This window comes from Colobus angolensis, unplaced genomic scaffold (assembly GCF_000951035.1).
Source record: "Colobus angolensis palliatus isolate OR3802 unplaced genomic scaffold, Cang.pa_1.0 Scaffold164, whole genome shotgun sequence".
Lineage (NCBI taxonomy): Eukaryota > Metazoa > Chordata > Mammalia > Primates > Cercopithecidae > Colobus > Colobus angolensis.
The window spans coordinates 6,421,315-6,434,387 of NW_012114755.1; the positions used below are offsets into that span (position 1 = coordinate 6,421,315).

The 13,073-nt window shown below is 36.5% G+C and overlaps 1 protein-coding gene across 4 annotated transcripts; it reads right to left on the bottom strand.

Annotated features, from left to right (window-relative positions):
- Positions 1-2,450: 2,450 nt before the first annotated feature.
- Positions 2,451-12,367, bottom strand: SVIP (small VCP/p97-interacting protein). Of its 4 annotated transcripts, none has more exons than XM_011937518.1 (4): positions 12,198-12,367; positions 10,315-10,365; positions 9,679-9,792; positions 2,451-5,435 (listed from the first exon to the last, which is right to left on the bottom strand). In XM_011937518.1, exons 1-4 carry the CDS (start codon positions 12,249-12,251, stop codon positions 5,421-5,423), a joined length of 234 nt encoding a protein of 77 aa, XP_011792908.1. In that variant the 5' UTR covers positions 12,252-12,367; the 3' UTR covers positions 2,451-5,420. The 4 variants fall into 4 exon arrangements, with proteins under 4 accessions (XP_011792908.1, XP_011792909.1, XP_011792907.1 ...); XM_011937519.1 differs by having other exon boundaries at positions 2,451-5,428; positions 12,198-12,364; XM_011937517.1 differs by having other exon boundaries at positions 9,673-9,792; positions 12,198-12,364.
- Between the last annotated feature and the right edge of the window lie 706 nt (positions 12,368-13,073).

Below are 13,073 nucleotides of genomic sequence, written 5' to 3' on the forward strand. Positions count from 1 at the left end.
CCTCGGCAGCATCTGTTGTTTTCTCAAGTTTTTAATACTAGCCATTTTGACTGGCGTGAAATGTATCCGACTGTGGTTTTGATTTGCATATCTCTGATTAGTGATGATGAGCATGTTTTCACATTTATTGGCCACTTGTATGTCGTCTTTTGAGATGTGTCTGTTCATGTATTTTGCCCATTTTTCAATGGGGTTATTTTTTACTTGTTGAACTGTTTAAGTTCCTTATAGATTCTGCATACTAGACCTTTGTCAGGTGCACAGTTTGTGATTATTTTCTCCCATTCTGTGGATTGTCTGTTTACTCTGTTAACAGTTTGCTTGCAGAAACTACTTAAGTCTCACTTGCCAATTTTTGTTTTTGTTGTAGTTGCTTTTGAGGACTTAGGCATAAATGTTTTCCCAAGGCCGATATCCAGAATAGTGTTTTCTAGGTTTTCTTCTAGGATTCTTATAGTCTGAGATCTTACAATTAAATCTTTAATCCATCTTGAGTTTCATTCTTCTGCTTATGGCAAGCCAGCTATTCCAGTACCACTTATTGATTAGTGAGTGCTTTCTCCATTGCCAATTTTCATCAGCTTTGTCAAAGACCAGATGGCTCTAGTTGTGCAGCTTTATTTCTGAATTCTCTATTCTGTTCCATTCTGTGAAAAAATGACATTGGTAGCTTGATAGGAATAGCACTGAATTTAGATTGCTTTGGGCAGTATGTCCATTTTAATGATATTGATTCTTCCAATCCATAAGCATGGAACATTTTTCTGTTTATTTCTTTCAGTGTGTATTGTAATTCACCTTTTAGAGATATTTCACCTCTTTGGTTACATGCATTCCTAGGTAGTTACTGTGTGTGTGGCTATTGTAAATTGGGTTGCATTCTTGATTTGGCTCTCAACTTGAATATTATTGATGTATAGAAATACTACTGATTTTTGCACATTTATTTTGTATCCTGAAACTTCACTGAAGTTGTTTATCTCTTTTAAAGCCCTTTGGCAGAGATATTAGGGTTGTCTAGGTATAGCATCATGTTGTCAGCAAAGAGAGGTAGTTTGACAACTTTTTTTCCTATATGGATGCTTTGCATTTTTTTCTCTTGCCTGATTGCTTTGGCTAGTACTTCCCTACTTTGTTTTTTCAAAATTGTTTTGGTTTTTCTAAGTCTTGCATTTCCATATAAATTCAAGGATCATCTTATTGATTCTTAATAAGAATTCTTAATTCTCTAGAAAAGTTTGCTGGGATTTTGCACTGAATTTACTGACCCATTTGAGAATTACCATCTTCCAATCCAAAAACATACAGTGTTTCTTCATGTATATCTTAATTTCTTGGCAATGTTTTGTCATTTTTAATGTCTACAGTTTTCTTTTTCCCTAAATATTTTATTTGTTGATATTGTAATTTAAATTTTCCTACTTTCAATTATAGATTGTTCATTGCTTGCATATAAACATAGAATTGACTTTCATATATTTTTCATTCTACAAGATTGCTAAAGTCATTTATTAGTTCCATAAGTTTTTGTGGAACTTATGAGAATTTTCTACCTATGAGATACTTGGTATTAACCTACTTTAAATATGTCTGTTACTTATAATGTAACTATGTCTAAGAAATACAGACAGAGAAGAGGACATTTCAGGAGTTAGATAGGAAAAGGAGTTTAGCATAACTCCTTGACATCTGATTTATATGACAAGATAAATTTCAGAGAAATAGCCTAGATAGCACCAATCTGTATGCAAAACTAATTAGTTCCACTTGAGATAAGTTTGAGGTGCTTGCAAAGAATGGATCAAACCTGTTTTTATAACTAGAAGACATTAACTCAAAACTCAACACAAATTTGGTACTATAAAAATAGCCAATGCAGGCACGGCACGGTGGCTCATGCCTGTAATCCCAGCACTTTGGGAGGCCAAGGAGGGTGGATCACCTAAGGTCAGGAGTTCCAGATCAGCCTAACATGGAGCAACCCCATCTCTACCAAAAACACAAAATTAGCCAGGCGTGGTGTCACATGCCTGTAATCCCAGCTACTAGGGAGGCTGAGGCAGGAGAATCGCTTGAACCTGGGAGGCGGAGGTGGTGGTGAGCTGAGATCACCGCCATTGCACTCCAGCCTGGGCAACAAGAGTGAAACTCCATCTCAAAATAATAATAATAATAATAATAATAATTCTATACAATTCAGGATATAACAAAAAAGTATGATATCCATGGGAGTAATGTAGGCAATAGTAATCACATTTCAAGTTTATATTTGCAAGGTGAAGCATAACTGGAAGAGGGAGAATAGGACAATAAAAAGCAATGTCAAATGGGAAACTTAGTGTTTGAGTTACTGGAACCAAAACTTCATCAAAGTCTGTTATACATACAAATGCCTTGTGTCTGTAGCTTTTGAGAAAATTGAAGAAAAAAGCCACAATACTATATTTGAATTAGCTTAGAGCATGTAGAGTAGTTAAGAGAATTTGAAATGCTTGCTTGGATATGTTAAAGAAATATACCTTATGTCTCAACACATATAGGCAGTCATGGCTACTTACCTCTTACTGATCTATTTATGCAGAAAGTATTCAAAACTGGCAAGAGTTGCTTTTGTCTTCTAAAGACATAGCATAATACTTATCAGTGAAAATAAAAAGTCAAACATTTGGAGAAAGGGAAAATTCAAAGTTCATGTCCATTTTCCTGGGGTACAGAGGACAGAATTTTTATTATAGTATTATTTCTTTAGAAAAAAACCAGGATACTAATTACATCATTTTTCCTTTCTAGAAAATCCACCTATAAATCCAGGGATTGTATAAACACACCAAAAAACGTTTGGTTCTGTTGCTATTCTGAATCCCAATGTGATTAAAATGTTCCTGAGGTTTTCCTAACCACCAACTCAGGTTCTAAGTATTAAGGATGTAGTAAAGACAAAATTTTGTTAGACAGCTAAAGCTAATTTTTACATAGAAAAAAATGTATATTTATATCCCTAAAAGGCAATACAGAATTTATAACCAAATCATGTGTGAGAACTGTTAAATTACATTCCAAATACCAGCAGTGGAACAAACACACACATAGAGATGTTTCAAAAAACATGCAGCACGTTACAAAGGGGCCACGTAATAATTCACAACTTTTGTTAGCAGCCGTTAAGTTTGATTAGTATTACGCAGCAATGGTTTAAGCAATTTTTAAATCATGATATTATAGTTACATATAAGCATTTTACTATTCCAATTATAGTTTACTAATAAGTTAGGGGTTTTGAGAGCAACATTTTAAGCATTATAATTTTCTCCTAAATTATTTACTATGGGAAATTGGCTTCCACTTAAGGTTTTCATAGGAACTGATGGTTATTTTATGAGGGAGATGTCTGGACTATGTGTGTGTGTGTGTGTATACACACACATATATAAATTAGAATTTGCAGATATTGTGTAGACACACACACATAATTATATATTATATATATAAATTTTAGTCATGTTTTTAGTCATTTACTGGTTTCTCATCAGACACCCAGTCACCTCTTTTTCCTTGCCCTTTCCTAACACTGTTCCTAACATTTGGGTGCCACCCTTTAGCCACTGCAACCCACGTGGTTTTGGAGAAAGCTGATCACACTCATGGTGACAGGCCATGGTTGGAAGTAACATGTTCCATTTTTCCCGAAAAGTAATATATCTGAGTATCATTCATGGTTCACAATAGACAAACATGACATTTGGGTATGAACTGTTGGTAGAAATAGGGCACGATTCCCTGGAAGGAAGTCATTTACACCAACCCAAGTTCTAATTCTTTAAGATGCAGTAAAGAGAAAATTGTTCTTGCTATATTAAAATAGGAGAAAGGATTTGCAGAGTTCAAGGATGATATGCTCTAGCTCTATATGCACTGAGCTATTGATCATTCCTTTTCCTTTTTTCCTTGAAAAAATCATTTTAATAAAATCAAAAATTTTCATTCGTGATTTCACTATCCTTTATGAACAAAAACAGCATGAATCCTCTAAAGAATAAAGAAAACTGAGTCAAATTTTATGTTTTCCTAGATATTCACAGAATATTTCACACCATAATAGAAAAAGTAATTTTTCCATGAGAAGTCAAGAGACCTGTATTATATAATAGTTCAAACTTTTTAAAATTAACATGTACGAAACACCGCAGTATAAGTTTTGTGGGAGGGATAGATGAAGATAGTGGTTCAGTTTCCTTTGCGTAAAGCAAGTGAACTTGGTTGATTTAACTTAAAATTTCTATTGGCACTTAATATCTGCAAATTCTAATTTAGGGCTCAACATGTGGCCTTGCCATTTAAAAGAGCTATCAGCCTTAATAGCTAACACCAATTCTTTTATTTCAGTGTATTATATAGGAGAAACAAAAAATGCTATAAAATTCATGTTTCTAATAAACAACGTTAAGGTTTATGACTATGCATTGTACAGAATTACCTCCTAATATTTTTACATCTGAAGTAGACCTTTTGTAAGTACAGTACCTACTACATGTTTTTTTTTATACATTCATACTTGCCTTGGCAGTTTCACATCTGTATAAATCTTATGATCAAGCTCTAGTACACAAGATTAACACTACTTATGAAATATGGACAAATATATTACTACTCATTATAACCCATCCAGATTATTAAACTCATTCAATTACTGCAAAGATCTTTACAGAGCTGAATTTAATATACACTAGAACATCACTGCCCTCTGATGGTATCACTAATATATAATTTTAAATTCAGCAAACAAAAAAAAAACCTTTTATCATAATGTAACACATGGTATGTTAATTTTACAAGCTACATAAATAAAAATGAATTAGAAAAAAATTAACATCTGCCTAAGAATATTCATTACTTAGTAAGTTATAAAACTTTACAGTGCTCCTTCACATCAGCCCTTCAAATGATTTTTTCAAGATTCTCCCTGATGATCAGTTTAAAGGCACTAAGTCCATAAGTTTAATCAAACATCTTCATATATAGTGAAATAAAAACAGATGTAAGGCGACGCAGCACAAATATAAGTAGTTAGATATTACAAAGGATGAAAAGACAACTGCAAATTTTAATCTTAGAGGTATATGCAGAATTTTTACATGCAATGTATGTATATTCACTATTTAGTTCCATTTTTTAATTACTAAGAAAAATAGCAAATCACCCACTAACTGCAGAAGAGCAAATGTAGGAAAGTTAGTATTTAATGAAAAGTCTAGCCATTTTCTAAGCTTGAAAATGAGTTTTTTTTAGCATTGCACTTAAGGGCAATAATATTACAAAATCTGAATCTTCATTTATTCAAAGAGAAGAAATTAAATTGATGAAGTCCACTTGATTGCAGATAATAAACAGTTCTTGGCAGTAGATTCTTCTCATGTTATGCTTTATGAAACTGTCCACTAGAAAAGATAAAAAAGAGACAGAAAAGTACATTTTACTTAAAGTTACATAACAGTATTTTATTTAACAAACAAGTAAAAAGAGGAATATGGGACACAGAAATGCAAAATGATTTTTCTGAATAGCAGCTATTCATAAAATTTTACATTACAGTCCAAAGCCTGAAATATAGTTTAAAAGTATAAAGAAGACAAAATATCTGGTCAGATTGGTGGGTAGTTGCAGGATAGCTCTCTCCCACCGTCTTGCCTGTAGTTTTCAGGAACAACTGTAAAATGTGCTGGGAATGTAACATCCTGGGATAGCAAGTGAATGGCCAGAACAGCTCAAGCTCTGTTCCAGTCCCTCCCTAAAAACAGGAGGTCCTTCAATGCTTTAGCCCAAGGAGTCATGTAGTACCTCCCCTCCTAACCCCCAGGTCATAAAACTCAGGGCACTCATCTGAGGTTCAAGTGGGGCACACACAGATGCCATCAACCCCAGGCAGTTTTCCTTGGTAGACAAGCTTATAATGAATCCTAGGCTTCTGTTGTCCCTTGTTGCCAATCTGTAAGTAATAAACTCACTCCACGTTAAATGTTTTTGAGTTTGTTTTGGGGTTTTGTTGTTCGTTTTTTTTTTTTCTTTTTTGAGACAGGGTCTCACTCTATTGCCCAGGCTGGGGTGAGGTGGGAATGGCTCACTGCAGCCTCAACCTCCCAGGCTCAAGTCATTCTCCTCCTGAGTAGCTAGGACTACAGGCACAGGCACATGCCACCACACCTAATTTATTTTTTATTTTTGTAGAGACAGGGTCTTGCTATGTTGCCCAGGCTGGTCTCTTAACTCCTGGCCTCAAGTGATCATCCCATCTTCTCAGCCTCCCAAAGCCTCCCCCTCTCAGCTGAGATTACAGGTGTGAGTGACTATGCTTGGCCTCTTCATGTAAATGTTACATGCATGGGTATTCTGTCCATTGGACTCTGAATTTGGTAACCACTGCACAGTGAACCTGCTATTCAGTAGCAAGATCCTAAATATCCAATATTCAGTAAAGGAACACAAAATAAAACACCACAAAACAAAAATTTAAAAATCCTTGTTTGAGCCAGGGAGTCAAGAAATGGTAGAAACCATTAAAAAATGGTTTGGCAAGGTCTTTTCCTTGCTTGAGTTGAGAAAATATTCCATTGCTTCTTTGTTTAATCAAGTCTATTAAATCTGTGATAGGTCCTGAAGAGCCACTGGGATAGAACCAGAGATATTTAGCAATCTCTTGATAGTGTTTTCCAAGTACATCCAAGGAATATTATTGGGTGTTATACATATATATAAAATCTATGTTTAAATAAATTTTCAAAATTAAAGATTAATCCAAGTAAACTTTCCTTCTTTTGTACAATTTCTTAGACGCCATAATTCTGTACCTTTTTTAATCTCTAAGAAGGGGATATAGTCTACAATATACAATTTAGCATTTTAAACATTTATTCATGAGACTCTATCTTCCAAAACATCTTTCTTAGGACAAGTGTTATAAATGCTAGGATAGTGATTCTCAATCTGGGTTCACAGTAGATTTCCTTGGGAAGCTTAAAACACTCCTGATGGCTAAACCCCACTCTCGGAGTCTCTGACTGGTGTGAAGTGGAGCTCAATGAACAATCCTTTTTGAAAGCTGCCTATGAGACTCTAACATGCAGCTAAGGTTGAAAGCAACTGTCCTAGAGGTCTTCCCTTACTCCTGTGCTGCTATATCCTTTACTGATAGTACTTTGTATCCTAATGCCATCATCACATTGACTTCTTCAGGTAAGAAGTCAGAAGACAGCATTACCCATGCTAATTACCCTGGAAAGATGCAGCACTCTACCTAAGGAAGAGTCTTCCTAACCTTCCTACCTTAGGAAGACTCTACCTATACTTCAGGCCAGCCCATGAAATGAGTCAGTGGTTACCAACTTCAGAGTCCAATGGACAGAATACCCATGCATGTAACATTTACATGAAGAGGCCAAGCATAGTCACTCACACCTGTAATCTCAGCTGAGAGGGGGAGGCTTTGGGAGGCTGAGAAGATGGGATGATCACTTGAGGCCAGGAGTTAAGAGACCAGCCTGGGCAACATAGCAAGACCCTGTCTCTACAAAAATAAAAAAATAAATTAGGTGTGGTGGCATGTGCCTGTGCCTGTGGTCCTAGCTACTCAGGAGGCTGAGGTGGGAGAATGACTTGAGCCTGGGAGGTTGAGGCTGCAGTGAGCCATTCCCATCTCACCCCAGCCTGGGTGATAGAGTGAGCCCTTAAAGGACCACAGGACAAGAGTTTTGAGGGTTAAGTACTTCTGCCTTGTACTTTTCCCTTGTTATCCTTGAGCCTTCCAGAATTTTGATTTTCGCTTGATGCTCTCGACATGTTGTGCATGTGTCAAGCAGAATGAAGCATGCCCCTTGAAGCCAGTGTGTTAGTGATAGGTGATGAGGAATATTCCAAGGAAAAATTATTCACAGTGGACAACAGCAGTGGCTAATGACAGTGAGCCACTGGAGAAAATCCTCCTGCCACTATCTAGTTTCATGGTCCTGAACGTAATTTTTACTAAGGGAGTTTGAGAGATTTCTTCCAAGAACAGTACACAAAGAAAAACAGGAACTAAATTTAACATTGGGTATGTTTTACATTTTACATTTTGAGCACTTCTGAAGGGATAATATAAGGGCTATTTTTTTTTTAATCTATAGACTTCAGAGTGTGCAAGCTTCAAGTTTAAGAAAGCCTCTTTCTTACAGTTTAAAAGCTGATGTTAATTTCATTAGGTTAGAACTTGTGAAATAAGTGTCTTCTCAATTATGGTTAAGTGTTGATTAAAGTATCGTTTTCCTATAACATTATATATGACTTTAACTTAATACCGTCACCACTTCTACTGTGAAATAGTGGATCTCAACATTATTTCCAGTCCTACAATTTAATTTTTGTAATTTTGTGTTTGTTTTTGAGAACCCTATATGAAGTAAACCTAGTGAAACAGCACTTTATCTCAACAGAATATTGAAAGAATCTATATTTCTGATAAAGAATTGACCTTGTTATCACCCAACTGTTTTACTTTACACTAGACCTATTCTGTTCCATTATAGAATTATAAAAAGCATAAGCAAAATGGTCAGACTTATTTATCTTATATTGAAACTAATTACCTTATACATTGCTAAAAGTTCACCATGAAAAAACAAACTTTATTAAAAAAATTTCATTCATTAAATGGTATTAGATGAAGTAACTTACAATAGTAAAATACACAGACACACATTCTTATTTCTGTGATATTCTTGAGCCAAAATAAACTGCTCAGGGTGTTCATAAGCTGCCTGACCCACAAGTTAGGAGAGTATCTACACGTAGGCAAGTATACGTGTATATGTACACGTGTAGGTATGTGCGTGTGTAGTTTAGAGAAAACAATGAATCTGTTGAAAAGTACTCACAAATCCTTGACAAATTAAATATAAATGACTGAAATTAAAGACATTTTCACAAATATACTAACTTCTATATTTACTTTAAAAAATGGACCAAGAATACATTCTTAATATCTGAACCATTATTTTCCTGAGCTTTATGTAATTTTAAAGGATTTTAAAAATAAATCCTTTAAAGTCCTGCTAGACTGTAAAGACTCCAGCATTCACAGACTCTGCTTAACTTGTCCACCATTATATTCCTAATGTCTAGTTCTGTGATCCATACCTTGGGAGGTATGTGTATGATACCCACACCTGTATACATTCTGTGATCCAAATTAACATTTACATAACTATAATAAAGGGTGGCAATGGAAAGATCAAAGATTCCAAATCAGTGGGTAAAAAGAGCTCAGAATTTATAGTGTAATCCAATTTAATAAGATATGTAAATGAAGGTTAGAAATTATGTCCGTCAAAATGATACTTAGATGACTTTTATAATTCTTTATACTTTTCCGTATTGCTTGAATTTTTGGATTACTTAAGATTAGTAGTAAGCATAAGAGTATTAAAATATAGCTTTAAAATAATAAATCTATTATTTCATTTTGGGGAAAAAAGTTAATTGATTACAATAAATGTTAAAATAAATCGATATTACTTCCAATATTTACTACTCACGATTTTAAACTATTTCAAAATTTTCTAATAATACATTTCAGGAGAAAATTACTGAATGGATTGCTACTTAAGTTTTTAAAATGCCAGTTAAGCACAAGAAAATTTTAACACTTACCCTAAGTCCCCCTTCTGGTGGGGGCCCAGATGTTGCAATTTGTTTTTCTATTTTTTCCTTTTTCTTTCTCTTTTCTTGCACAGATTGGACATCCAAAATTCCCCGAGATGCAGCCTTGAAGAAATTTGATAACAAATACAGACAGACAACAAAAATCTGTCCAGTGTGCAAAACATTTTTTTGTCTATCTTTGCTTTCTAGGTTTTTCTTTGGGGGTAGGGAGTTGGTTTATTTTTGGTAACGAAGGAGTATTTCTACAACAGCCTTACATAAAACATCATTTCTTCACTGGGTATTTTGTAACTGTACAAATTTTCCCCTAAACTTGCTTCACATCTGTAAGTATTTTACAATGCACAGCCATTTTAAAAGGAAGCATGTTACTAAAAGAGTATCTGAATTTAGAGAAGATATGATAGTTTTCACATATTAAATAATATAAATTAATGCAACTCATACAAACAAGGAAATAATTACCTTTATTTCTTTGAAATATTGAAATTGAAAATAATTACCTTTAAAGGAAAATTTTTGGGATATCAAAGGCCATTTGCGTTAGAGAATTTAGCTATGGACATCTATGAAGAATAAAGTATAAAATTATCTAAGTAGGCAAAACTTGATCTTTAATCTTACCTCTTTTTGTCTTCTCTCTGCAGCCTCTGCAAGCTTTGCTCTTTTCTCTTCCTAAGGAAATGTGTAAAAATATGTATTAAAATAATAAACATTATTGTGAATAAATTATACACATTTATTTCATAGGTACTATAACAGTTTACAAAAATATTCAGTACTGGCCCTAAATGTCCCACAAAGAACGCCGCTACTCAACTTTCTGAATTGCATTCTCCTAATCAATATACCTTCAAATCAGCACATGCTAAAACAGATACAAGGTTTGCCTATATAATCATTTCTTTACTCTCTCTCTCTCTTTTTTTTTTTTTTTTTTTTTTTAAATAAAAAGGCCTACAAGCTAGTCAGGGCAATAATAAAACAAATAATGTTTACAAATACAAGAAGGAAAATACATGGTTTGATACTGCCAGTTAAAATGGAGTCTGAAGTAACCTGGTGTTTTTAGGAAAGGTTAATGCATGAAGTGGGCTAATCTCAGTGTGTAGGAGGGAAGGATTGGAGTAATTTCATGACAGGTATTGCTCCATATCAGAAAACAGTGAATGTTATTTTTCCAGACCATGTACTACTTATTATAAAACCCTTTTTCTAGGTGCTGGGATACAGCAGTGTAAAAACATAGATAAATGTCACCTCCCAAATGAAACAAACAATTGCGGGCACACAAATGTAACAAAGTAAATGCCTCTCAGATGGTATCGCAGATAAGTAATGGGAGAATGGGTGGGTGGTGGTGTGGGGAATGTATTTTGTTTAACGTGGTCAGGAAAAGCTTCACTAATAAAGTGACATCCAAGTAGTGAGCCGTGTGGTTACCATGAGGGTATCAAGAGGGTATAGCATGAGGATGGGGGGAGGGCTTAACAAATCTGACATGTTATATTTTATCAACAGCCAGAACAACAAAATCAACATAATTTAAAACAACAGGAACAAAGAGAAGCTGAACTTTCCCACATCAAATTTATAAGTACTAAATTTTTAGTATCTATAATAGCTGAAGAGTTAAGGTACTTCCCTAAATACTTCATTTTCTTCAACTAATGTTTAGAGAAGAGAAACAGGTTTTTGTTAACTCCCTGTAAGCAGTACTAATGTAAAGATACTGTTAACAGAAAGCTACAAAAAGTGTACTTGTATTGTACCACACACCTACTAGCTACATTTGAATTTCAGATAAGCAATGAGTAATGTTTTTGTAGAACTAGATCCCTAATATTGCAAGGCACAAAACTGTATTATAAATGTATTACTTGTATATCTCAAATTCAAATGTAACTGGGTGTCCAGCATTTTTGTCAAATACAACATTACAAATTGGACACTTTGTACTACATATTCTTTTAAAGGGAGAACGTAAAATAATGAGATAAATACTAAAAAGAAATCATTAAAATAACATATCCGATAAAGCTCAGGTGTATAAGCGACTTTCTGAGCACCTTCTTTTAAAAGATGGTAGACACAGTTGAAAATGCACTTCTCCTAGACGACTAAAGAGCTCCCACTGAAAGCAATGTCTTTTTGCGCCGAATTCCATCTACCGCATCCCCTAGAATGTCCCACGCGCAACGCCCTCTGCGTGCGCCGGCGCCCTACGAATTCCCGGTGCAGCCCAAGTCAGTGGAAGGTAAAAGACGCCACAGCCGCCTTTCAACAATTTTTTGTTACAAAAGTGGAGATCTACACGGAGGCGGCGGCCTAGGTCGCTCTGACAGGACCCAGCGACCCTCCTGACCCGTCCACCCCTCCTCGCTAGCAGGGTCCCCCCCGCGGGCTCTCGACCTGCGCCCCCAGGTCCAATGGCCCGGCCCGCCCCGCAGCCCCAGAACAGGTGCTCAAGGCGCAGCCTGGCGGACGCAGGGACCTGCTTTACTCACCAGGTCCGGCGTGGGAGGCGCGGACTCCCCGGGACAAGGAAAACACAGCCCCATAGGGACAACAACTGGGGAACCCTGACCGGGTCCGCCCCAGGCCAGGAGGCGCTAACTGCGCGGTGGGAAGCGCGTCCCTAGTCCTCCGCTCTTGCCCCGCCCCCACCACCGTCCACTGGCTCGGCTCCACCCCTGCGACAACGCCCCGCCCCCACCCCGCGGCTCCGCCCCGTCTCGCGTCTCTGCGGCAACACCCCCCTCTTCTCGCGACACCGCCCCCCTCTTCTCGCGACACCAACCAGTCCCCACGGCTCAGCTGCGCCCCACTAAGGCATTGCCCCTTCCTCACCCACAGCTCCGCCTAGCCCCGCCCCGAGAGCGCAGGGTTTGTGGCCAAAGCCTAGGTTCCAGGAAGCACCTGCTGTGGGTAGCAACGCAGGTAAGGGATGGAAAAGCTTCGCTACGGTTCCAAAGCTCTTCCTGCTAACCTGCCTTACCATTACAAATGAGTGAGTGGCACAACTCTGGGTAGTTCATGCTACCTTTTTTATGAGATGGGACTCTGGTGTCCTAGAAATTAAAGCCCAAATTCCAAGTCAATATCAGCACCCTTTGCTCCCTTCTTAGTGACAATGCTATACCAGAACAGAGGGCAGAATATAAAGTCCATTATTATGACAATGAATCTAGCGTCATAAATATGGCATTAGTTGAGATTTCCACTAGTTTCTGGTATTTAGGAGTCACTTATCCCTCTGAGAGAAATAATAAAGTTTCATCTACTGAGAAATATTTTAATGACATTCTCTCAAATTTTAATAAGTATGAGAATCACCTGGGCAACTAGTTAAACTTTACATGCTGATTTAGTAAGTATAAGGT